This window comes from Rhinoraja longicauda, chromosome 11 (assembly GCF_053455715.1).
Source record: "Rhinoraja longicauda isolate Sanriku21f chromosome 11, sRhiLon1.1, whole genome shotgun sequence".
Taxonomy (NCBI): Eukaryota; Metazoa; Chordata; class Chondrichthyes; order Rajiformes; family Arhynchobatidae; genus Rhinoraja; species Rhinoraja longicauda.
Genome location: NC_135963.1, coordinates 50906523 through 50932852, shown reverse-complemented (window position 1 = coordinate 50932852; position 26330 = coordinate 50906523). Strand labels below are relative to the sequence as shown.

Here is a 26330-nt window from a genome sequence, read left to right as displayed (position 1 = left end):
TGTGAGAAGCGGGCATGGCCTGCTTGGTGGACATCCTCGATGATAGATGCTGCCTTGTTGAGGCAGCGCCTCACGTAGATGATTCCGAAGGTGGAGATGACTGTGGCCATGCTGGACAGGACTGGGTCTGCCATTCTGCAGCCTCTTGCATTCCTGTGCGTTGGAATTGCCGTACCAGGCCATGACGTAATCACTAATCTATGGAATACTGTTAGAGTATCCGGTGACTAATCTCTCTACATTTCGAAGTGGGTAGTGGGCACTGGACACCTTCTTCATGATTACACCTATGTGCTGGGTCTGGGTGCTAACCATCCAAAATGTTAACACTCAATAATTTGAAGTTGCTAACGCTCTCCACCACCGACGTACCAGTGAAAACTGGTTGTAGTCTTTCAATTTCCTCTTTCTAAAGGCAACAACTAGTTTGGTTTTATAAACGTGGAGTGAAAGGTTGTTGTTGTGGTACCACTCAACCAGGTGTACTATCTCTTTCCTGTATGCTGACTTAGAAAATAGAAAATAGGTGCGGGAGGAGGCCATTTGGCCCTTTGAGCAAGCAGCGCTTCTTATCGCTACCTGTGATGCGGAGGATTGGTACATGGCATTGGACCTGTGTCTTAGCCACACGGTCATGGGTGTAAAGAGAGTAGAGCACGGGGCTAATCACACAGCCTTGAGATATACCTGCGCTGATGGTCAGTGAGGAGGAGCGTTGTTACCGATTTGCACTGGTTGAGAGAGTCATGGATCAAGTTGCAAAGGGAGGTTCAGAGGCCTAGACCTTGGAGCTTGGTGATGATTTTGATGGGGATGATGGTGTTGAATGCCGAGTTGTAGTCAATGAATAGCAGCCTGACATGTGTTCCTGTTATTCCGATGATCCAGAATATAGTGGAGTGTCCGAAGGATGGCGTCTGGTGTTGACCTGGTGTGGCAGTAGGCAACAGCTCATTTCCGAGGCAGAAGTTGATTCGCACCACAATCAACTTCTCAAAGCACTTCATTACAGTGGACGTAGGTCTGCCGGAAGGTAGTCACTGAGGCAGGTCACCGTGCTGTTCTTGAGCAACCTCTGACCGCAAAAGCAAGAGGTTTAATCCTGTAGCCTCCATGCAAGAACTGAAGTCACCCCAATTTTAGTCATCAAGATGAAGCATAGATGTCGGCATCTGTGAACGTTCCGAAGTTGAGCAAGGAACTGCAGGTCCATCTTTGGCTTCATTAGCCATCTCAGACCCCACAGAAGTAGAGCAGTAGCAAGTCATTCTCACTCCCAAAGGTGTACTCAAGGAGAGGACTGCAAAAATTACAGCTTCAATTGGTAAAGCATCTTTAATATAGCAAAACTGTCCCACGTTACTACGCAGTGCCATTATTAGTTTGGATGTATACATGTCTTGCCCCATCCAAAGATGAGGGTTTATGACCAAACTCTTGATCAAAGAAGTAGGTTTGAAGGAGGGACGTAACAGGGGAAAGGGAGGCATAGTTTAGACATTTCAGAGCTGAAGGTACTAGTTCAAATATCGAAAGGACAACATTTAACTCTTAGGGGCAAAAAGTGATTAGATCCTTTAAGATTATGACATTAGCAAAATTAGGAGCAGGCAGTGATGGTCAAACTAGTAGAGAAAAACGCACATGTTGGGCATACATGTGGGCTCCAGTCCCAAGTCCCTTTTCAAGAGAAAATGGATATTTTGCATTATTCCTATTTTAATTTTAGTTTAGTTTCGTTTAGAGAAACAGTGTGGAAGCAGGCCCTTCAGCCCACCAAGACCAAGCTGGCTGACGATCACTCGTACACTGGTTCTATCTTATCCCAGTTTTGCATCCTACACCCAAGGGACAATTTACAGAAACCAATTAATCTGCAGACCCGCACGTCTTTGGAGTGTGGGAGGAAACCGGAGCACCCGGAGAAAACCCACGCGGTCAATGAAAGAACATAAAACTCCGTACAGAAAGCACCCGCAGTCAAGATCGAACCTGGGTCTCTTGCGCTGTAACGCAAAGAAACTATCACTGTTCCACCACCCTTATTCGTCTTATCTTATAGATCCTATTCTTTCTGAAATAAAAGCAGTTTCTTTTAATGCAAGGTTTTTTAATCAGAGTATTTGTTTGTATTTTATAATATCGAGCACAATACCATTTGATCTTTCTTGCGAAGAAAGGAGATTCATCTTCATTTCACACGAGAATTAGTGTTTGAGTCTCTGCAATTTATTCCCTGGATTGAGGTAATCAAATGTATTTAACAAACACATCTCTTCCAACTTATTTCCCATGGATGGAGATTTATGTACAAAATATACAGATGAAATATACAGATGAATTGTGTGCCCCACAGGCATACAATCATGATGTCTTTATATTACAATGCATGCACTCCCCATCCCACTGGAATACTCTGTTTCCCAGGCGTACCATTGCAGAGGAATGTAAAAAATAAGCTCAGGATGCTGAGTTGAGAAAAAAAACTTTTCAACTGCAAGCATTTTTCCAGTTATTATTTGCTAATGATATTACGCTGAAGTCCAGACATAATACTGGGAAAGTTACTGTCCTGGATGTCGGCTCTTGGCAATTGCTGGTAATTGTTTTCCCATGCTTTTTGTTTCTGTTTTTTGTCCGCGTTTGGCTGTTAAACTTGGTTAGCACAACGTGAAAGCTGAATGTTGTCGAAATGCCATGAAGCTGAGAAAATGATGCAATTAAAGCTGGAAAGGGTGCAGAGATTGACAAGGATGTGGCCGGGACTCACGGGGCCGAGTGAACTACAGGGGGGAGATTGGGCATGCTAGATCTTTATTCCCAGGGACACAGGAAGCCCAGGGGGTGGTCATGCAGAGATGTAGAAAACGGCGAGGGGAATGGATGGGTGAATGTGCACTCTTGTTCCCATGGTCGAGAAATCAGGAACTAGATTGCTACGTTTCAGGTGAGAGGGAAAAGATTTAACAGGAACCTGAATGCCACTTTTTCACACAGAGGCTGGTGAATAAATGCATGTTTCCTTGCAGTGTGGCTCAATGCTTCTGGATTATTGATGTCTGGCTAGACAGTATGTTCTGTAAAATGAGAGCAGAATGGCAGAGCAGTCCCATTCTATGATGTTAAAAAAAGGTACAAATCCCAGCATGTGTAATTCAGCTGTGCCAGTCACACATACGCTAAACTGTTATCTGTATATTACTAAAACTCTCATATTGTATATATATTTGTGCGTATATATATTGCATTTTTGTACATGCCCAAAATATAGCCGAAACGGTACACGATAGCGCAATAATTTTAGGCTCACCCTACTCACCATTCTACTGCGGTCTCAATTGATCAAGTTTTGTTACATTTTAAAAACAATTAACTTAATAAACTTTAATAAGTGCGTGTGTGTGTGTGTCCCCCCCCGGGAGGACCAGCGCACTTCCCGGCGTGCCCCGTGCCTGACCTTCCTCCTGTGGTACAGCGGGGCGGCAGTGGGTCAAACAAGATGGCCGTCGCCGTCGAGCTGCCGCTGCAGGAGAGGTTTCCACCCAACGGGTCCACGGCTCGCTCTGGCCGACACGATGCCCGCCTGGGGCCGGGGTGAGTGGCTCCCTCTTCCCTTTCCTCTCCCCACTCGCCCATTCACGGCCCCGGGGGACACTCCCCGGCCAGCAACGGGTCCACGGATCGTCAGTTGGGGGAGGGTTGCCGGGCCCACAGGAGAGGCTCGCACCCAACAGGGGTTGCCGCGCCCGCAGGAGAGATTTGTGCCCAATGGGTCCACGTCCGTCTAGTGTGTATGAAAAATGTTGTGTGACTGAGCACACGTGACCTCAACAATCTATAATAAAAAGGAACGTCCTCACCCTCAACAACTTCTCGTTTAACTCTTCTCACTTCCTCCAGGTTAAAGATGTAGCAATGGGCATTCATTCGCATGGGCCCCAGCTATGCCTGCCTCTTTGTTGATTATGTTGAACAGTCCTTATTCCAGGCATACGCTGGTCCTATCCCCCAAAGCATTCTCTGCTACATCGACAACTGCATCAAAGGCAACTCTTGCACCCGTGCAGAACTCATGGACTTCATTAACCTCACCACTAAATTCCACCCTGCCCTCAAATTCACCTGGACTATCTCTGACACCTCTCTCCCCTTTGTAGAGTCATGAAGTCATACAGTGTGGAACACGCAAACTCCCGACAGACAGCAGCCGTGGTCAGGATCGAACCCGGGTCTCTGGTACTGTAAGGCAACAGTTCTACTGCTGCGCCACTCTGCCGCCCCAGTTCTGCTCTCACTGCCCCTTCCTCCAGACACAACCAAGAACGGAGTCCCCTGGTCCTCTCCTTTCACCCCACCAGCCTCCGAATCCAACACACCATCCTCCGACACCTCCAACATGATTGTACCAATAATGGCATCTTCCCATCTCCACCCCTCTCCGCCTTCCGCAGAGGCTGCTCCCTCTGCAACTCCTTGGTTCACTCATCCCTTCCCACCCAAACCACCCCCTCCCCAGGTACATTCCCCTGCCACCACAGGAGATGCAACACCTGTCCCTATACCTCCTCCTGACAGTCCTTCCAGGTGAAAGAGAGGTTTGGTTCAGTCCAGAGTGACCCAAACAAAATAAAAAATAATATCAATCCAAATCAACGCAAGTAAAATAAAAGCAATTGTTTGAAATAGCAAGGTTGAGTTGGATTTTTTAAATCATACAGTGCTGACATTTAGTACAACACTAGACCAAGTGGACCCGTTGAGTCCAAACCTCTCCTGCATTGGTGCAGCACTCTCTCCTTCCCCCCTTCCCCCTCCCTCTCACCCCCTCCCTACCCCCTACCCACCTCCCTTCCCCTCCCCCTCCTTCCTCCTCCCCTTCCCTCCCCCTTCCCCTCCCCCACTCCATCCCTCTCACTCCCCCTTATCCTCCCTCTTCCCCCCTCCCCCCTCCCTCCACCCCCCTCCCTCCCTAGGAGATAGATTTAAACTTTTAAATGTGAATAACTTTAAATATATAACACCGATTTCAATGAAACTTCTTCCATTAGCACCAAAGGGACGACAGTGAGTAAGGTGGGCCTAAAATTGTCCCGCTATCGTGTACCGTTTTGGCTGTAGTTCAGGAACAAACAAACAAATAAACGAGAGTTCTAGTATATAGATTTCACAGAAGTGTTTCTTCCTCAGACCTGGGTTGTTACTGTGTGATAATCCATTGTGTGATAAAGATTTTCATTCTGTTGATATGTTGCACAGGCTGAATATCATCCTTTCCAGAGGCCCCAGGAGCTAGTGGACTACTGCAGGAGCCAAGGAATAGTTTTTGAAGGATATTGTCCTTTGGCCAAAGGCTTGGTTTTGTCACACCCCGATATCATCAGAAAGGCAGAGAAATACAACTGCACGCCTGCTCAGATCTGTATACGCTGGAGCATACAAGTAAGGCCAACTTCTTGGAATAAACATTTTTATGATTTGTTATTATTAACCTTTTTCAAGCTAATAGATACAAATTTGTACTCTAATTGTGACTCAGAACTCATTAGTAGTCTTGATGGTAAGATATTCCAATATTTAAATGTTTAATTTTATTTAAAGTTGACTCGTTTATTGTCCGTTAAAATAACTGGTTACAAAACAAGTACGGGAAACTGGCACAGGACATATAGGGCGGCGCGGTGGCACAGAGGTAGAGTTGCTGCCTCACAGCGAATGCCGCGCCGGAGCCCCGGGTTCGATCCCGACTACGGGTGCTGTCTGTACGGAGTTTGTACGCTCTCCCCTTGACCTGTGTGGGTTTTCCCCGAGACCTTCGGTTTCCTCCCACACTCCAGACGTACAGGTATCTGGGTTAATTGGCTTGGTAAAATGTAAAACTTATCCCGAGTGGGTATAGGATAGTGTTAATGTGCGGGGATCGCTGGTCGGCGCGGACTCTGTGGGCCGAAAGGGCCTGTTTCCGCGCTGCATCTCTAAACTAAACTAGACGTAGTCAACATTAATCAGATCAAGCTGGCTGCAGATCACAGGTATATGAGCTGATTGCTGACTGTGGATTACTTTCAAAGTATTGGGATTAGGATTGTGCACCTATTAAATTCTGGGATTTTAGTTCAACTCTACATAAAACGACAGCCTCATATTTATGCGGATTTTACGAAATAAATGATGGGTGAGAGCTAAGGAAAGAGCTGGCTATAATTAATACTGTGTTGCCAGTTTCACTTAGAGCTTCAGAGAAGCAGGCATTAGGATGCTGAGCAACAGATTATTGTGACGGGTGAGATAGTTATATTTGTACTTCACTGCAATACCTTTGCAATAATAATCAACACTGAGTGCTCCAGTTTTAAAACTTACAACACAACACTAACATCCATTATTTCCACGATACAAAAATGAACTTAATAAAAAGCCAAGGATCCTTTTGAAGGATAATGCTCCAGAACTAATAAGGAAGATTACTTGAAGTTAAGTGTAGGAAGGAACTGCAGATGCTGATTTAAACCGAAGATAGACACAAAATGCGGAGTAGCTCAGCGGGACAGGCAGCATCTCTGGAGTGAAAGATTGGGTGATGGAAGTGAATTTCCATTCCCACTGATGTTTAGTTAGTTACTTCATAATCTCATATCTTCTTCATTGTTTTTTTATTAAGGAGTGGCCATATTCTTGCACTTTTAGTGGAATTGCATTTCATGGTAAGAGAGCTGGGCATGGCCCTATCTCTCTCTGGTAAACTTTGATCTGGAAATTAAATATTGGAGTGCAAATTTTCTCAGTATTTGCTACAGATATTCACATAAATTGGGAATACTTTAGCATAGTTTCCTAATGGTTTAGGAATTTGATGGGGCGAACAGTGCAAAATCAAACATTCTCTTTGTTATGAAGGAGAAGACAGCAGTTAATTGAGGAACGCAGACGATCTCATTTGAAATTTAACTTTTCAGATTGTTTTAAAGTAAGGTCATAAAATCATTACAGTAAAATATGTATTTCCTGTGCCTGGCCACATAGAAATTGCTCAGTGAATTGTACTCTATAACAAACACTGCAAATTTTCATTTTCAAATTAACATTTGAAGATTAAAGCTATGCATCAAAACTGGCTATTTATTGCTAATGGTATTGGAATGGACACCTCCAAGACTTCTTCTTCTAGCGTATGGCGTGCACATCCTAAAGTTGTAGGTCAAGAGTGGACATCCAGGCCAGGGCAGCAGCACTTGCTGGGTGGATGGCTTTGATGGAAAAGCCTCAGTGAACAGTCATTCACGACGTGTGGGATGGTCTGGTCTGGATATCCGCAGTCGCAAGCAGGGCTGTCTGTCATCCCCCACTTGTGCAGGTAATGGGCTGTTCTTGCGTGGAGGGTGTGGATCCTGTTCAGGGTTAGCCATTGCTTGCGATGGAGGTCAAATCCCGGTGGTTTCACTGTGGGGTCTGTGATGACCTCTCCGTTGTTGGTGTTGGCATCTTTCCAGGCTCTGCGCCACTCAGTCTTGGGGTCAAAGTCTTCCAGGGATTTGGCTGAATTCACCTCCAAGTGGTGAATTCCCACCATTTTTTATTCATATTTTCAAACAGACCTGCTGTTTATAGCTGCTGTGTATAGCCTGCTAATTCTTCTGCATGCAGCTTAATAGTCCTGAGCAGGAGCATACATGTGAGTTTAAATTTGTTTAATTTCAGAGGGACAAGGTTCAATGTGACCACTTGCACGTGACCTAAACCTCACTTATGCACCTCAAACTCTGTCAACCTTGCACACCTGGCTGGCCCTGAAACTGCATCTACATCTTTGATCCCTTAGAAAAATATTAAGAATTTATATTTCAATAAAACTTTTAACCTTTTAATAAAAATTCCACAAAACTCCATCTGAACTCATTATCATTAACTCTTGGTGAATTCTGAAGGGTCTCGATCCAAAACGTCACCCATTCCTTCTCTCCAGAAATGCTGCCTGTCCCGCTGAGTTACTCCAGCATTTTGTGTCTTCCTTCGATTTAAACCAGCATCTGCAGTTTTTTCCTACACGTTATTAACTCTTATCTTATTTTAGTAGCTGGGAAAAGGGTTCTTCAAATGAAATTAAGAGGCAAGACTATTCCTTTCAAAACTGTTCACTGAGGATAGAGTTTAAAGTCAATATTTTTGAGTGATTAATTATTTTCCTTTGGCAATTAACTCTATTATTTTCTGATCAAGAATGGAATTGTCACCATTCCAAAATCTACAAAGAAGGAACGAATTTGGGAAAATGGCCAGGTAAGTTTTTTTTTTCATGTTGTTTTCTTTTTCTTATTTTACATTGATGTTGTAGATGCTCTTGCAGCTTTCCCAAATTAAAGATTAATCTTTCCTACATCCTTGGGGATTAAGGCCCCGATCAACAAACAGTATCTCCTAATTAATGTAGATAGATTGTAGAAAGGTTAGTTGCTATTTAATGACTGCATCACCATTAATCATTGGCACAAGGCATTAACATAGCATCGAGTCAGAATCACTGGGGGGGAGAGGGGAGCATGATTACCAAAGAATCGTGACCATTGGCAGAGTGAGTTCAAACAAAATGAGTGAAGTTATTGACAGAAAGCATGAAAACCCTTACTGAAACATTCAGAGAGACAAGGATTTGCAGATGCTGCAATCGTAAGCAATCCGCAAACTGCTCGGTTATCTCCGGCAGGTCACGCAGCATCTCTAGAGGACATGGACAGGTAACGTTTTGGGTCGGGACCCTTCTTCAGACTGAAATTTAGTAGGTGGGAGAAAGTTGGAAAAGTGGTGGGGGTAGGACAGAAACAGGTGATATGGCTTTGCTTGGCAGATGCGTGGACAAAGGCGAGAGATTTTAAAAAGGGAGACAAAAAGGTATAAGGTAAAGAGAGAAGAGGAATGAAATGTGAAGCTAGAGGAAGGGGGATATACATCCTTGTGCACATTAATTGAATCAAGCATACAATCAGAGACAAAAGTAAATGCGCAGGTCAGGTCGCATTACGTAAAAGTAATTATTCATTATCATTGCACCGTTATGTATTGTACATTTTGTGTCCACCATGTTATTTTATCAAGTCTTTGACACAATTTCTGCATGGAATCAACCAGATTCTGACAGTTTCTAAGGATTTCAAGACATTTCTGAGGATTGTGAGCAGTTCTGGGTGCGTATCTGAGGAAGGTAGACACAAAAGGCTGGAGTAATTCAGCGGGTCAGACAGTATCAGCTGTGAGTCCCATCGGCAACTCAAAACCCACAGAATTGGAGTTGATGCAAGTCATCCACGATACTGTGATGGACGAAGAATAGTAGTAATAGGGAACTGTAGTTAGTGGGATGGATATTATTCACTTCATTCAAGAGTATGAGTCCCAAAGCCTATGTATTCAAGAGAGAGTTAAATATAGCTTTCAGGGCTAACGGAATCAAGGTATATGGGGGGAAAGCGGGAACGGGGTACTGATTTTGGACGATCAGCCATAATCATATTGAATGGCGGTGCTGGCTCGAAGGGCCAAATGGCCTATTCCTGCACCTATTTTCTATGTTTCTATGTCTATGTTTACCTACCTGGTGCCTGATTTAAGGAGTGTAGGAAAATAACTGCAGATGCTGGTTTAAATCGAAGGTAGACACAAAATACTGGAGTAACTCAGCGGGTCAGGCAGCATCTCAGGGGAGAAGGAATGGGTGATGTTTCGGGTCAAGACCCTTCTTCAGACTGATGTAAGATTCAAGATTCAAGATAGCTTTATTGTCATCCAAATTGGACGTCACCCACAGTCCAACAACAAAAGCATCGAAATAGGCATTAAAATTACACAACCCCAAAAACACACAAAAGAAGAAACATCCATCAAGAAAACATCCATCACAGTGAGTCTCCTCCAGTCCTCTCCTCACTGTGATGGAAGGCCACAATGTCTTTTCCCTTCTCCTGCCGTCTTCTCCCGCGGTCAGGTTGTTGTGGTTGCAGGCCGCGCCGGACGGTCCACAGCGGGCCGAGCCTAAGGCGAGTCGCAGCCGCTCCCGCAGCCTCCGAAGACGGAGGACATCCGCTTAGTGCTGGAGAGGGATGGGAAAGATCCAGGACAGAGCAGTGTATACAGTGTATACAGTGTATACAGACATCAGAGTATTCCAACAGTCGGGGTCAGAGCACGGGGAAGTGGTGAAGAAACAAGCTTAAAAACCCCTTCGCTGGGGAAAATGGTATTTATAATAAGATGAGTAAATTAAAGGCGTGAATAGAAATAAATAGGTAAGATCCAGTTGCCATTTTGAAACGTGGTAGCAAAGTGACAAAGATTGGGAATGAAATATTGTTGGATAATTAACTTTAGGAAGAGATGGGCAAAATGGAAAAGAAAGTGGGCTAGCCAAGACAACAAAATATGTGGTAAAGACAGTGGCAGGAATTCATCTTAAATCAAAAAATCGAGAAGTGTGATTAAGAAATAGCAAGGGTCAAAAGCTATTGATTAAACTTGTATAGAGGCTCCCATACAGTGGTGGTAATAATACAAAACGTAGTATAAAGCAAGAAATTAGAGAAGCATGTAACAAGGGTAATACAATGTTAACAGTGGATTCTAAACTGCATCTAGACTGGGTAAACCGAATGAGCAGTACTAATGTGTTCAATTAATTAATTAACAGTTGCTTTAGATCACTGTGTAGACCATGGGCTATTTTAGATCCAGTCTTCTGTAATGAGAAAGGATTTATTTGTCAACCGGTAGTTAAGGGTTCTTTTGGGAATCGTGACAACAAGATTATATAGTTTTATATAAAAATTGAGACCAAAAATTGAGGTCCAAAACTTGAGTTTCAAATCTGAATGAAGCAAAATACAAAGGCAGCAGGCAAGAACTGGCTATGACAGATTGAAAAAGTACGTTATACGGTATGATTTTTCTTCATAATGTAAAGGCGAACAATGAAAACATTAATATTTTGATTGCAATTTTAAGGGGAAAAACGGAACAAGAAAAATGGTCCAGACATCATTATCAAGAAAAATAGTATTTGATCAAAGGAAAAGGCATAACGTTGCCAAGAAAAGCAATGAGCCTGAGAATTGAGACCTTTTCAAAATTCAGCAAAAGAGAAGCAAAGCATTGATAAGGAAAGGGCAAATATAATGCGAGTGTTGTCAAGTGGGAAACAAAACTGACTGAATAGCTTCTGCAGATATGTCAGAAAGATTGGCTGAGGTTAATAAACCTACGACCCAACCCGTCTACGTTTACGTCCAAGTCATTTATGTATGTCACGAACAACAGAGGTCCCTGCACAGATCCCAGCGGAACTCCATTAGCCTCAGACCTCCAGCCAGAATATTGTCTTTACACTCCAATCCTCTGTGTTCTCTCAACAAGAAAGTTCTCAATCCATAAGAGCAAGGTGCTGTTAAATGTGAGGTTATCCACTTTGGTGGCAAGAACAGGAAAGCAGACTATTACCTGAATGGTGGCCGATTAGGAGAAGGGGAGATGCAACGAGACCTGGGTGTCGTGGTGCACCAGTCATTGAAAGTAGGCATGCAGGTGCAGCAGGCAGTGAAGAAAGCGAATGGTATGTTGGCATTCATAGCGAGGGGATTTGAGTATAGGAACAGGGAGGTTCTGCTGCAGTTGTACAGGGCATTGGTGAGACCGCACCTGGAATATTGCGTACAGTTTTGGTCTCCTAATCTGAGGAAAGACATTCTTGCCATAGAGGGAGAACAGAGAAGGTTCACCAGATTGATTCCTGGGATGGCAGGACTTTCATATGAAGAAAGATTGGATAGACTTGGCTTGTACTCGCTGGAATTGAGAAGATTGAGGGGGGATCTTATAGAAACTTACAAAATTCTTAAGGGGTTGGACAGGCTAGATGCAGGAAGATTGTTCCCGATGTTGGGGAAGTCCAGAACAAGGGGTCACAGTTTAAGGATAAGGGGGAAGTCTCTTTTAGGACCAAGATGAGAAAGTTTTTTTTCACACAGAGTGGTGAATCTGTGGAATTCTCTGCCATAGAAGGTAGTTGAGGCCAGTTCATTGGCTATATTTAAGAGGGAGTTAGATGTGGCCCTTGTGGCTAAAGGGATTAGGGGGTATGGAGAGAAGGCAGGTACGGGATACTGAGTTGGATGATCAGCCATGATCATATGAATGGCGGTGCAGGCTCGAAGGGCCGAATGGCCTACTCCTACACCTATTTTCTATGTTTCTATGTAATCCCATATATATTCATTTTCTGGATCAGCCTACCGTGGGGGTACTAAAATCCTTACTAAAATCCTTACTAAAATCCATGTAGACAACATCCAGTGCCATATCTTCATCGATGACCTTCCTTCAAGTTAGTAAGATACGATTTGCGGTGTACAAAACCTGCTGACTGTCCCTAATTAACCCATTCTCTTCCAAATGGGAGTAAATCCTATCCCGAAGAATCCTGTCCAACAGCTTCCCTACCACTGAAGTGAGACTCAACGACCTGTGATTCCCTGGATTTATTGTACTGATAATAATGACACTGGAATTCACTGGATAACTGAGCTATTTCTTCTGTTTGTGAACCCCAGAACAAATAGACACAACTTTAAAAATTAAAGCTCATCTGTCATGACAGATTTTCCAAATAAATGGCAATGGGAATCTGAAATGACCTCCCCAGAGGGGTGTAAATGACCTCCCCAGAGGGGTGTAAATGACCTCCCCAGAGGGGTGTAAATGACCTCCCCAGAGGGGTGTAAATGACCTCCCCAGAGGGGTGAAAATGCTCTCGGGAGAGTGGGTAACTGGTGAACCTTTCAGATCACGTGATCTATCTGAACTGGATCAGGATTCAAAGGGCCGGATGGCTTCTTCCTGCTCTGGTGTAATCACTGGAGAACCAGGGGCCACAGCTTAAGAATAAAGGGTAGGCCATTTAGAACGGAGATGAGGAAAAACTTTTTCAGTCAGAGAGTTGTGAATCTGTGGAATTCTCGGCCTCAGAAGGCAGTGGGGGCCAATTCTCTGGATGCATTCAAAAGAGAGCTAGATAGAGCTCTTAAGGATAGCGGAGTCAGGGGGTACGGGGAGAAGGCAGGAACGGGGTACTGATTGAGAATGATCAGCCATGATCACATTGAATGGCGGTGCTGACTCGAAGGAACGAATGGCCTCCTCCTGCACCTATTGTCTGTCTATTGGAACAGAGCATTCCGTATCAGTGATTTACAGAATTATAGGGACAATGAGCATAGACGGTCAATGCAATGGGGAACAGAGTTGACGGTGCAAGGAGTTAGCAAGAGCAAATTGGAATCACTGATACAAAACATTTGTACTGTGGAAAGCGAAACATTGGAATTAGGATTTGATATCACATCAGAGATGTTCCTGCACAGGTGGATTTTTTTTTTTTCCCTGTTCATATTTGCCTGAGCCCGTCGTATTTCTTCACTGCGGAGAGGGAACATGACAGGCTTTTTGCATCAGTTGTAGTCTCAGTCACCAGTAGATATGGGGGAACAAACTAGAGTTAATATTGCAGTCCACTTTCAATTGATAGCAGGATCCAAAACCCTGTGTGGGGAATGGCAAGCAAAAATCCATATCCTGCCTTTGAGTACAGTGGACCTTGTTTTTTCTGATTGTGTTTTCTAATTGTACTTTAAAGTTTTTCCATAGCACCAGCATTATTTTAATGCATTTTACTTAGATAAACTACCTTAGCATGTCAACATAATTATCTGTAGAATTTGCTTGTTGAGCAGAATTTCAGATTATTACTTTAAATAGGTGAGCTGATAGACTCCTTCACCCCAAGTGCTTGAAGGAGAGATACAGGTCCTTCCTTCCCGCTGCTGTGAGACTGCACAACCAGCACTGCTCCCAGCAGACGAGTCAACAGTGACAGTTAAGGAATACACAGTAAACTGATGACAATTTATCCTTGTCTTTACTTTTATTTATAATGAATGATCTCTAGCTATCCACTTTGCTGCTGTAACGCTGTAAATTTCCCCGGTGTGGGACGAATAAAGGAATATATTATTATTATATTATGATGTTTCTCCATAGTTTTATTCCACTGAGCTGCTAACTTCCAGATGCAAACTAAACCCACTATTCTTTATACCTGATAGGTATTCCACTTTTCCCTTGCAGAGGATGATGTTGTAGGTTTAAATGGAATTTATGATGGTCGGCATGTGTCCTGGGATCCTTCAAATATTGAATAATGTATGACAACATTTTATTTATACTTAATAGATAGTTTCTTAATAGATATCCGATGTTCGTTCTAGAAATGTGGGTTGAACTTTTGTTTTATGATGGAATATATTATGAAAATACTTTAGGGAATATATCAAGCTGGAAAGGTTACAGAGAAGATTGACAAGGATATTGCCAGGACTAGAGGGTCTGAGTTATAGGGAGAGGTTGAGTAGGCTGGGACTCTATTCCTTGGAGCACAGGAGGATAAGGGGAGATCTTATAGAGGTGTATAAAATCATGAGAGGAATAGATTGGGTAGATGCACAGTGTCTCTTGCCCAGAGTAGGTGAATCGAGGACCAGAGGACATAGGTTTAAGGAGAAGGAGAAAAAAATGATTATGCATCTGAGGGGTGACGTTTTCACACAAAGGGTGGTGGGAATAAGCTGCCAGAGGAGGTAGTTGAGACAAGGACTATCCCAACATTTAAGAAACAGTTAGACAGGTACATGAATAGGACAGGTTTGGAGGTATATGGACCAAACGCAGGCAGGTGGGACTAGTGTAGCTGGGATATGTTGGCTGGTGTGAGCAAGTTGGGCCGAAGGGCCTTTTTTCAAACTGTATCACTCTATGACTCTATCAGGAAGTAATGCAATAAATGCAAATGTCATGAAAATTTCCTATACACAATGTACACAAGGAATTTTTCATTTCACATTTCTGTTTTAGATTCAAATAGATATTGGCTAATATTTTATTAACTCTGCATGTCATGTATACTATAGATTATAAGAGGTATTTCCATTTACCTGGGATAACCATTGCATTGAACCTAATTTTTAACGTTAAAATACCTTTGTTTACAAAGAATTGGATTGGCGAAATAAAGCATTGATTATCTAAATATATAGAGAAGAAAAATAAAAACAGAAGACAATTTCAAAATGCAAAATGAGTAAATGAAAGTCACCTAAATAATGGAAAGCATGATATAAAACCAAAATGTGCACATTTGGTAAAAGTAGAAAGAAAAACTTTCAGGGTGATCACCCTCAGAAACATACAAGATCTTATCAATACAGGTGAGTCAGTACCAGGCATAACATAAGTCAGTGTGTATTTCTGTGTAGGAAGGAATTGCAGACGCTGGTTTACACTGAAAATAGACACAAAAAGCTGGAGTAACTCAGCGGGTCAGACAGCATTTCTGGAGAAAAGGAATAGGTAACATTTCGGGTCGAGACCCTTCTTGCTGAAGAAGAGACTCGACCCGAAACATCACCTATTCCTTTTCTGCAGAATTACTGTCTGACCTGCTGAGTTACTCTAGCGTTTTGTTTCTAACTCAGTTTGATTTGCTCATCGACAGATTTTAGAGGCCACTTGTGATATGCTGCTGATTGACACTTTGGACTCCAACATTTATGTGGGATATTTGAAAGAAAGATATCTGAAAAGATTTTGATCACAGTTTAAAATGAGAAGGGTCGAAATTCATATTGTCTAGAGATGTGGCCTGACCCGCTGAGTTACTTCAGTATGTTGTGTGTTTTTTTAGATAAAAACACTGCTGTGCTTGTAGACTGTAAGATGGCATTCTCCTGGACTCAGCTTGTCTTCATTAGACCAATAGCAAAGATGCAGCAATTGACTTAGAGTAGTTCAGCGTGGAAACGGGTCCTTCGGCCAAATCTACTCCCATCTGCCTGCATGTGGCCCATATCAATAGACAATAGGTGCAGGAGTAGGCCTTTCAGCCCTTCATGCCAGCATCGCCATTCATTGTGATCATGGCTGATCATCCACAATCAGTACCCCGTTCCTGCCTTCTCCCATATCCCTTGACTCTGCTATCTCTGAGCACACTTCCTCTCTCCTCCCCCCACCCTCACCCTCCTTTCACTCTCACTGTCCCCTTCCCCCTCACCCACCTTTTCCTCCCTCCCCCCACTCTCCCCTCTTCCCTGACCCCCACTGTCCCCCTTCCCCCCTCCTCCACTCTCTCAACCCCCCACCACCACCACCCTCCCCTGCTGTCCCCTTCCCCCAACCCCTCCTCCTCCCCATCCGCTCTCTGCCCTCCTCCCCAGTCCCACTCTCCCTCCCACTCGCACTCTCCCCCACTCCTCTTTCCCCACCATCCCCCTTTCGTCCACTCTCTCCTCCCCACCCCCTCATTCTCTCCTCCCCCAGCCCCACTCTCACTCTCCCCCACCCCCCCTTCCCACCACTCTCTCCTCCCCCAGCCCCACTCTCTCTCTCCCACTCCTCTCCTCCCCCCACCCTCACCCCCCTCCTACCCCCACCCTCCCCTCCACACACTCGCCCCACCCCCATTCTCACTGCCCCTCCCCACCCCCACTGTCCCCTCTTCCCCACCCCCACTGTCCCCCTTCCCCCCACCCCCACTCTCTTCCCCTCACCACCACCCCCTTCCCCCCACACCCCCTCTCTCCTCCCCACCCCCTCCTCCCCCTTTCACTCTCACTGTCCCCTTCCCCCCACCCACCTTCTCCCCCTTTCCTCCCCCCACTCTTCCCTGACCCCCACTGTCCCCTTCCCCCCACCCCCATTCTCTGTTCCCCCCACCACCACCCCCTTCCCCAGTCCCATTCTCCCTCCCACCCCCACTCTCTGCTCCTCCCACCCTCCCCCTCCCCCCCACTCTCCCCTCTTCTCTGACCCCCACTGTTCCCCTTCCCCCCACCCCCACTCTTTCTTCCCCCAACCACCCCCCACCCATGCTGTCCCCCTCCCCAGTCCCACTCTCCCCCTACTCTCTCCTCACCCACTCCCATGTCTGTAACTTAAAAGATATTCGACCAATGACAATTAAGCTCTCACGGGCCACATAAAATGACGTGGCGGGCCGGATTCGGCCCGCGGGCCTTGAGTTTGACACATGTGCTATAAGGGATTACAGTATTAAATTTCACAGTCAGTTCTCCTTTTTATCTTTAAAGTAGTTAATTAGCTTCTGCTGGCTAACCATTTAATCAAATAGTAGGTGGTAGGAGGAGATTGCAGCTGACTGGGACTGAAAGTAAAATAATATATTTCAGTTTAACGGTCTGTGCTAGCAACATCCTGAACTCTCTTCGGAAGTGTCACACTGCTGATTTGGCTTTCTCATCTTGATTATTGGTTACAAAAATAAAGATGAAAAATGTCTCCAGTCATTATTTAATAAGACTTTTTCAAAAAGTATAATGTAAATCTGAGATATTAAGTTAAAACATTTATGTGACTTTAGGTTCTCTGAAAAAATGATCCAATATGTAAATAAAACAATAACATACCTTTGATGTAATATGTGAACCACACCCACGTAGACACTGGGTTTTCTTCAGTTATGTCTCGTCTCGATTCATTGCTTCGCACAGAATGTGCAGTAACTCAGTCTGCTAACATCCTGCCTTTATCATGACTAGGACAGTAGCCACACCTAAACTGCGAAAGAAGCCACACCTAAACTGTTAAAAACAAATCTTAAAGTTCACACGTTTTTAAACCACAGTTGGAAACAATTGGAGCAGAGTATGATACCCTCCCAAACGAACAGTAGAGTGACTATGTTTAGGAAGGTGCTGTTTTAAAACTGAAGATAGACACAAAAAAGCTGGAGTAACTCAGCGGGCCAGGCAGCATCTCTGGAGAGAAAGAATAGGTGACGTTTCGGGTCGAGACCCTTCTTCAGATTGGGAGTCAGGGCAAGGGGAAACGAGAGATAGAGCGAGAGATATGGACCAAATGAATGAAAGATATGCAAAAAAAGTTTTAAAGTAACGGCGATCAAGGAAATGCAGAACCCACAATGGTCCATTGTTGGCTGTGGGCTAGGTGCTAACGAGTTAGATAGACAATGAACCTCAACAGGACAACTGTGACGATGACTAGGGTGGGAGAGAGACAGAGAGGGGATGCAAGGGTTACAGAAATTATCCTAACACAGGAAAAACCTGGGCAGAGCCTTCACAGTGAATGACAGGGCCCTCGGAAGTGTAGAGCGGAGGGATCTAGGAGTGCATGTACATTGTTTCATGAGAGCAGCATCACAGGTGGATGGGGTTGTCAAGAAGGCTTTCAGTACATTGGCCTTTAATCTGGATATTGAGTACAGAAGTTGGGATGTTACGTTACAGTTGTACAAGACATTGGTGAGACCACATTTGGAGTATTATGTTCACTTTTGGTCACCCTGCTATAGGAAAGATGTAGTTAAGCTGGAAAGAGTGCAGAAATAATGTCATTGAAATGCAGGAGGATCTTATAAGGATGTATAAAATAATGAGGGGGATAGACAGGGTGAATGCACAGGCTGTTTTACCCAGAGTGGGGCAATCAAGAACCAGAGGACATAGGTTTAAGGTGAAAGGGAAAAGATTTAATAGGAACTTGAGGGGTAATTTTTTCACACTGAGTGTGGTGAGTATTGGAATGAGCTACCAGAGCAGTTAGTTGAGACAAGTAGTGTCGTATAACAATATTTAAAAGATATTTGTACGAGTACATTGATGGGAAAGGTTTTGAGGGATGTGGACGAAGCTTTTCACAGTAGCTTGGTACACGTGAAAATAAACTAAACTCAGAACAAATTTGGGCCGGCAACAGATGTTCCTTGATAGACCAGTTGTTGGCTCGGGACAATGTGATCTCAAGAGATGGATACATTGTTGAGAACTGTGAAACTAGTTAACCGAATTTTAGTGGAGAAAGGAGGGGGGGGGGGGGGGGGGGGGGCAGAGGTTGGAAAGCAAGAGGGGGGAGTGTCTCTAGATGTGACCTAAAATTAGAGAATTCAACATTCATATGCTGGGTTGTAAGCTACCCAAGTAAAATATAAGGTATAGGAAAAAAACTGCAGATGCTGGTTTACATCGAAGGTAGACACAAAAACCTGGAGTAACTCAGCGGGTCAGGCAGCATCTCTGGAGAGAAGGAATGGGTGACGTTTTGGGTCGAGACCCTTCTTCAGATAGAAGAAGAAAGAAGATAGATGAAGAAGGGTCTCGACCCTAAAATATGAGGTGCTCTTCCTCCAATGTGCATGTGGCCTCAATCTTGCACTGGAGGAGGCTGAGAACAGGAAGGTCAGTATGGGGAATGGGAAGGGGAGTTAAAGTGGTTAGCAACTGAGAGATCCAGTGGGCCTTGGCACAGCGAGCGCAAGTGTTCAGCGAAACGGTCGCCGAGTCTACGCTTGGTCTCGCCAATGTACAGGAGCCCACATCGGTAACACCGGATACAGTAGATGAGGTTAGAGGAGGTGCGTGTAAACCTCTGTCTCACCTGGAAGGACTGTCAGGGTCCCTAGAGGAAGTCGAGGGAGGAGGTATAAGGACACCTATCTATTTTCTCCAGAGATGCTTCCTGATCCGCTGAATTAGTCCAGCATATTGTGACTATCTTTGGTATCTTCTTCTTTTTCTTAGGCCCCCTCGGTCATGGCTGACCATGGGTGATGCATCCTAGTTGACTGCTTGCTCTACACGTCAGCTAGAGCAGCGTCGCTTGTGGCTGAAGAGACCAATGCGGGAGTGACAGTCTCTGTCGCAAAGGTCACATTTGTGTGTGGTCTCTGGTCGGTTGAAGTTGCTGCGCTCCTTTCTGCGTGCCCGCTTTTCTGCGTGCCCGCTTTTCTGCGTGCCCGCTTTTCTGCCGCTGCGTTCATCAGTTTCTCTTCCCCCGTTTTGAGATGTTGGTTCAGGGTATCTCTCCACCTCGTACGGTCAGCTGCAAGGCTCTCCCAGGACTCCACATTGATGTCGAGCGCCTTCAAATCTCTCTTGCAGACATCCTTGTAACGTAGCTGGGGGCGGCCGATGGTTCTCCTCCCAGATGTTAGCTCTCCATAGAGGATGTCTTTTGGAATACGGCCATCCTCCATGCGGTGGACATGGCCCAGCCACTGCAGCCTGCGCTGCCTGAGTAGAGTGTACATACTCGGAAGGCCAGCGCGAGACAGAATCTCAGCGTTTGACACTCTGTCTTGCCAGGATATACCCAGGATACGGCGGATGCTTCTAAGGTGGAAGGTGTTGAGTCTGGCATATGTAGTCCATGTCTCACTGCCGTACAGCAGCGTGCTGTTGACACAGGCATGACACAGGCGTTTATACCACTATCTTTGGTATAAACCAGCATTTGCAGTTGCTTTTCATTACAACTGTAGTGTTCAATTATATTTATATGTTTCTTGCGCAGTCATTGAGCTAGCTTGTAGTTTATCACTTGAGTTATGACAGGAATGACACACTGGATGTATTATGTTCAAAGTTATAGTTGTAAGTGTATTTTTTGTCAGGTCATTGTGCATTAATTTTGAGACTAGTAAAGGAGGGAAAGGAAAAAAGTTTATTTTTCAAAAGTGTGATCGATATTGTCAAAAGTGTAATCAATATTGAATTTTGTTCACAAAAGTAATCAGTGTGTGGGTAATTTTGGCAAAGTCCCATTTTTTATTTAAATTGCCCTGAAACAATAAAGTGGAGAAAGAACTGTGAGAACACTCAAAACATGGTTGGATGTGAAAATGGAATATGTTTTAATGTGAAAAGCTTCAAAAGAGTAGAAGTGGGATTTTGGTATCCTTGATTATTCTCACCTTGTTTTCTTTTTGGCCTGAAATATTTGAGCTTTATAACTGTTTCTTTATTTTAAGTCATCCTTAACAGACTAGACTTGTAAATACAATGGGGAAAATTAATTGCATTGACAGATCTCATGTTAAACATATACAAGTTTCAAAGCTACACATTAAATATCTGACAACATTAAAAATACATGGTAAACCTCTGGTAAAGAGGTTATGAAATAAAATGGGAGGATCCCTTTTCCAAATAGTCCATTTGTTGATTTTATGACTACCCACACAAATATATTAACCAGAAGGACAGAAAAGACATACAGGTTTGTAGGTTAATTGACTGGGTAAATGTAAAAATTGTCCCTAGTGTGTGTAGGACAGTGTTAATGTGCGGGGATCGCTGGGCGGCGCGGACTCGGTGGGCCGAAGGGCCTGTTTCCGCGCTGTATCTCTAAATCTAAAATCTAAAAAGAGACTCGTTTTTTCTCAAATCCAACATTTGCAAAGTGCTGTTTTTTGGGGTTTTTAAAAAAAAAATTTTTTATTGCTTTTTCAAATAACATACAAAAACATTTAACATAACATAACAAGGCACATCAACATTAAGGTCACTTTTAGGCACCTAAAGGCATTTTAAATATAAAGGAAGTAAGGCACATTTCTGCTATAGTACATGTTTATATATATATATATATATACACATACACGCACACACATATATATATATATATATATATATACAAACTGCTCCCACATTTAATAACCTAACCAGACAATAATCACAATGAAAATAAAGACAGTCAGCAGTTCACTACAAGGCCTCAGTAAAATCTTTCCCCTCCAGAAATTTCATAAACGAGCCCCAAATCTTTTCAAAAGTGTCATATTTCTCCTGCAAAGTTGAAACTGTAGTTCAAGTGGCATCTATGGAGAAAAAGGACAGCTGATGTTTCGGGTCAGGACATCACTACCCATAAAGCATGACTCATAAATAGGTTAACATATTTACGTTTACCCAAGTTAAAAATTGAGAGATTGGTAGATGTCTCCATACAAGATAGACACAAAATGCTGGCGTAACTCATGCTACTTTTGACATTTGACTAGTCTGAGGAAGGGTCTCGACCCCAAACGTCACCCATTCCTTCTCTCCAGAGATGCTGCCTGTCCCTCTGAGTTACTCCAGCATGTTGGTCTATCTTTGATTTAAACCAGCATCTGCAGTTCCTTTCGACACATTTTATTCCCATGCAACGCTGGTTTGACGTTACCAAAGTAGCTTGGAAAGGTGATTCTGCCGTTCCACAAAGTGATACATGGTCAAAAAAACATGCATCAAGATTAACGATTTCTGCTGTCTCCTTCCAAAATGTTACCCAAAAAAGCATTCTTTAAAGTATAAATCTAGTCCAATATAGTTGTCCTGGATACATCTGGGTTGTAACTTGGGTTTGCTGTTAGTTCATCAGATTCCAATAGTCCTCTATTCACAATAGTTTTCATACTTGTTCTATTTTGGACACTATTACAATTCAATATCTTCATATATTTAGTTTGAACTGTGTTAGTTGTGATTGTCGATAATGCCTTTTAGATTTGGTCTCGATTCTTCCTTCAGCCAATAATTTAATGGGACCATCCATTTCTTGTGCAAATTTAGCTTGCACTAAATTAAGATGGCAAAGTAAGACTGACTGAGGTGCCACATCAAAAGTTATAACCCGACAATATCAGATGAATCACAGATGAACTTCATAAAATAGTATTTACAGGCCGACATGAATGGAGAATAATGTATTGAATAATGTATTGAAGTATCAGAGCATTATTGACAGCAGTCTTCATTGGATGACAAGAATGCGAGGCAAAATTTTTCACCTTTCAAAGTTCCTCAATTCCGGAGGTTCATGAAAATCAAAAGAACCCATGAGTCTTGAGCTGTAATTTTGTGAGCATTAGGATTAAACTGGTCATTGATGATGCGCACAATGATCCAGCTAAATTGTAAATAACTACACCAACTGTTCAACATACATTTCTAGGATTGGCATCTTATTGTTTTGATACTCTTGCCTGTAATTTGTTTTACAGGTGTTTAATTTTTCACTCAGTGAAGAAGATATGGTGTCCATGAATTCACTTAAGAATAACAGAAAAATGATTACACTGAAATTCCCTTTGTGGAAGGAACATTGATCTCAAGCTGAACAAACTACTGCCAGGGATGGCCTCTCAGGTGAACATGCTCTCTGGATGTTAAGACACTGACGTCGACTATAACCACTACAATGATTGCTGAAGATTTACAGTATACTTGTCACATTTTGTTATGCCACTTAGATAACCTAATTGGATAGGTGCTACTCCAGGAAAATCTCATCAGCTGTTTGTTCCCTCAAATGGAAGGTAATTTCTATTGTTGAATTTAATATGTACATTAATTCACATTTATAGCACTGGGAATTGAAGGCGTTCAATGCCATTTCAATGAGTGATTTGCTTTGTGTCCTAATTTAATTTCATCTTGATTCCAAATTACTTAATCCAAACAAGCACATCACATCAAAAACCAGCGAGCTAGTAATAAAATATTATAATCCTGGATTAATTACTTGAATTATTAGTGTTTATATGTAATTAAAAAGTTTACATGAAGTTTATCAAATTCTATGATCTATTCTCTGAGGGAAATCTACTGAGAGATTTGATAACCACGGTGTCAAATTAACGACGTATAAAGCAGTGATGAGCGTTTAGTTTGAATTCTCTTGCTGGAACTGAAAATTCACCCGCGACCTTCACTACTACATTTGCAGAAGATGTATAAACAGGAATGCAGATTATTAATTTTAAATATGAATATTTTGTATTGAGTGTGAAGTTCCAAACTTTTATGATGGCATATTCAAAAGCAGACAGTCCTGTTCTAAGGTGGGTTCATGCGATATCAAAATACATCAGCAAAGTGAGATCCAAGCAACATCTGCACTGCCAAACTGCCTCAAAATCCCTCCAGAATATACGTATTTTTATAATGAATTTGCTGATGGTTTCTTTGTTGGCAGCCCATTTATTGACAGAATTAGCGTGCTCTACCCGATTATTATGGATTGTGAAGTCAATTTATATATATGATCCTCAGGCTATAATTCTGCTCTCACCTTGGGTACCCAAGGGACTATGCCCAGACAGTCCAAACACTAACACACAGAGAATGAGTTGCAGTCTGGTGGTGCCAGTCAATAGAGCTCTTCAGGATAGCGGAGTCAGGGGGTATGGGGAGAAGGCAGGAAGGGGGTACTGATTGAGAATGATCAGCCATGATCACATTGAATGGTGGTGCTGGCTCGAATGGCCTACTCCAACACCTATTGTCTATTGTCTAATAGCTGGACAGTTAACAGTCACTGGCATGTGGCCCAGAAATTGGTGTTCTGCTCATCACTGATCCGTCAAGAGCAGCTTCCCACAATTAATCACAACCTGCAAATCACTGTTTTACAACAATTGTGAATTAAGGTGCTAAAGCAACAAAATTAAAATACTTCTTTTGATCGGTTTTGTCAGCGTAATTTTTTTTTAAAAAGGATTCACGGTTTTTGGATGGACTTATTCCTTGGTCTTTCATCCATAAATGAATGGGATGCATTTGCAGCTGCGATAAATATAAATTTATTGATAAGTAAAGAGGTGCTGAGTATATAACATTCATTTTCTGAGGATTGTGAGCAGTTCTGGGTGCGTATCTGAGGAAGGTAGACACAAAAGGCTGGAGTAATTCAGCGGGTCAGACAGCATCAGCTATGAGTCGCATCGGCAACTCAAAACCCACAGAATTGGAGTTGATGCAAGTCATCCACAATACTGTGATGGAAGAAGAATAGTAGTAATAGGAGAACTATTGTTAGAGGGATGGATATTGTTCACTTCAATCAAGAGTATCAGTCCCAAAGCCTATGTATACAAGAGAGAGTTAGATATAGCTTGTAGGGCTAACGGACACAAGGGATATGGGGAGAAAGTGGGAATGTGTTACTGATTTTGGATGATCAGCCATGATCATATTAAATGGCGGTGCTGGCTCAAAGGGCCAAATAGCCTACACCTGCACCTATTTTCTATGTTTCTATTTTCAAAATCTGAAACAAGAATCCACAACTCGTCGATTTAAAATGAGCCCGTCTGCAAGGTGTGTCCGAATAGTATTCAGTATTCATGCAATGGGCTTCTGGACTCAGTTACAGCCACATTCACTCACATTCTTTTGTGTTTCAGAAATAAGTATAATAATCATAGTGACGAGTTCTGAACAATGTACACTTTTGTGCCAGAATTCAGGTTAATCAGGTTTAAATATGGTGCTCTGCTTCTAACCCGTGTTGTACCTGATATTAAGTGTTTTATATGCTACTGTAAGCCTGGCATCACTTTATATCAAACCAATACAAGCACATTTTTAACAAGCAAAAATAAAAATTTCTATGGCTGCAGCATGATTTTTGAGAATTTTGTACTTGCTGTGTTTTTTTTCCATTGCTACTTTATATTTTAATTTTAATATGTGGCAGGACATGCAGGGAAAGCATGCCTCTGACATTCTAAGCTCAAAAGACAAACTGCACGAGCTTGAGAGAAAATAAAGCGAATATGTAAAGAAAAACAAACCCTAAAATCAACGAGTCCATAGATAGAAACAGATTATGCTGGAAATACTCAGGAGGTCAAGTTGCACCTGTTGAACAGGTCTCTGGCGCCGATAGGCAGCAGCTTAACCATTTAACAGAACCTTTATGTAGCATGAGATAGACACAAAATGCTGGAGTAACTCAGCGGAACAGGCAGCATCTCTGGAGAGAAGGAATGAATGGGTGACGTTTTGGGTCGAGACCCTTCTTCAGACTAGCCAAATGTCAAAAGAGACAAAATATCAAAAGGAACACTAGTAGCATGAGGGTGTCTTCACAAGACAAATTTTAGCAGTTCAGTAAAATACCATAGTCTTCTTAAGAAAATGACAGTAAATAGCAGCCTAGCCAACAGCATCCACATTTTAAAAAATGAATAGCATCTCATACGGCACAAATTTACATTTCCCAGCCCAGGTATAAAGTTGCCAAACTTTTCAGTGCAAGGGAGCATTACAGCTGAGCTTGTTTCCAGACTCACTTACTGTACCGTCATCAGCCTGGAAATTCAATTGCACAGATAGCTTTTCTTCCACACTTTATGCAATCGTAAATCAATTCTTCCGCACAAAGGAAGGGTGATAGTGGCAATTTCAGGGTCATTTTCGGTCTCTGAAAAAACCCGTCACCTTGCAACCAGACACAATTTCCACGTCAGAGCCACATGGAAAGACAATGTTTCTCGTAAGGAACTAGGATCGCGTTGTCCTAAGAATGCCTGATGCTGAGCAATTCAGACAATATGGACTTCACCCTACAATACTAACCTAGAGGCTGGCAATGTGAGTAAAATACTAACCAAATACTCAACAAGCTCGCTACACCCAATATCTCTTCAACCCCAG

General features: G+C 43.0%; 1 protein-coding gene across 5 annotated transcripts in view; it reads left to right on the top strand.

Annotated features, from left to right (window-relative positions):
- Positions 1-26330, top strand: part of LOC144597909 (putative oxidoreductase ZK1290.5) — a 101952-nt gene that overhangs the window by 65017 nt on the left and 10605 nt on the right. Inside the window, exons 5-8 of one of the 5 annotated variants that reach the window (XM_078407695.1) lie at positions 5257-5439; positions 8215-8274; positions 14139-14235; positions 22892-25234. In XM_078407695.1, coding sequence (XP_078263821.1) covers positions 5257-5439; positions 8215-8274; positions 14139-14234 — 339 coding nt within the window. In that variant the 3' untranslated portion in view covers position 14235; positions 22892-25234. Of the gene's footprint in view, positions 1-5256; positions 5440-8214; positions 8275-10986; positions 11125-14138; positions 14236-22891; positions 25235-26330 lie in introns of those variants that run through there. The other 4 variants (XM_078407696.1, XR_013547804.1, XM_078407693.1 and 1 more) reach the window with 4 other exon arrangements.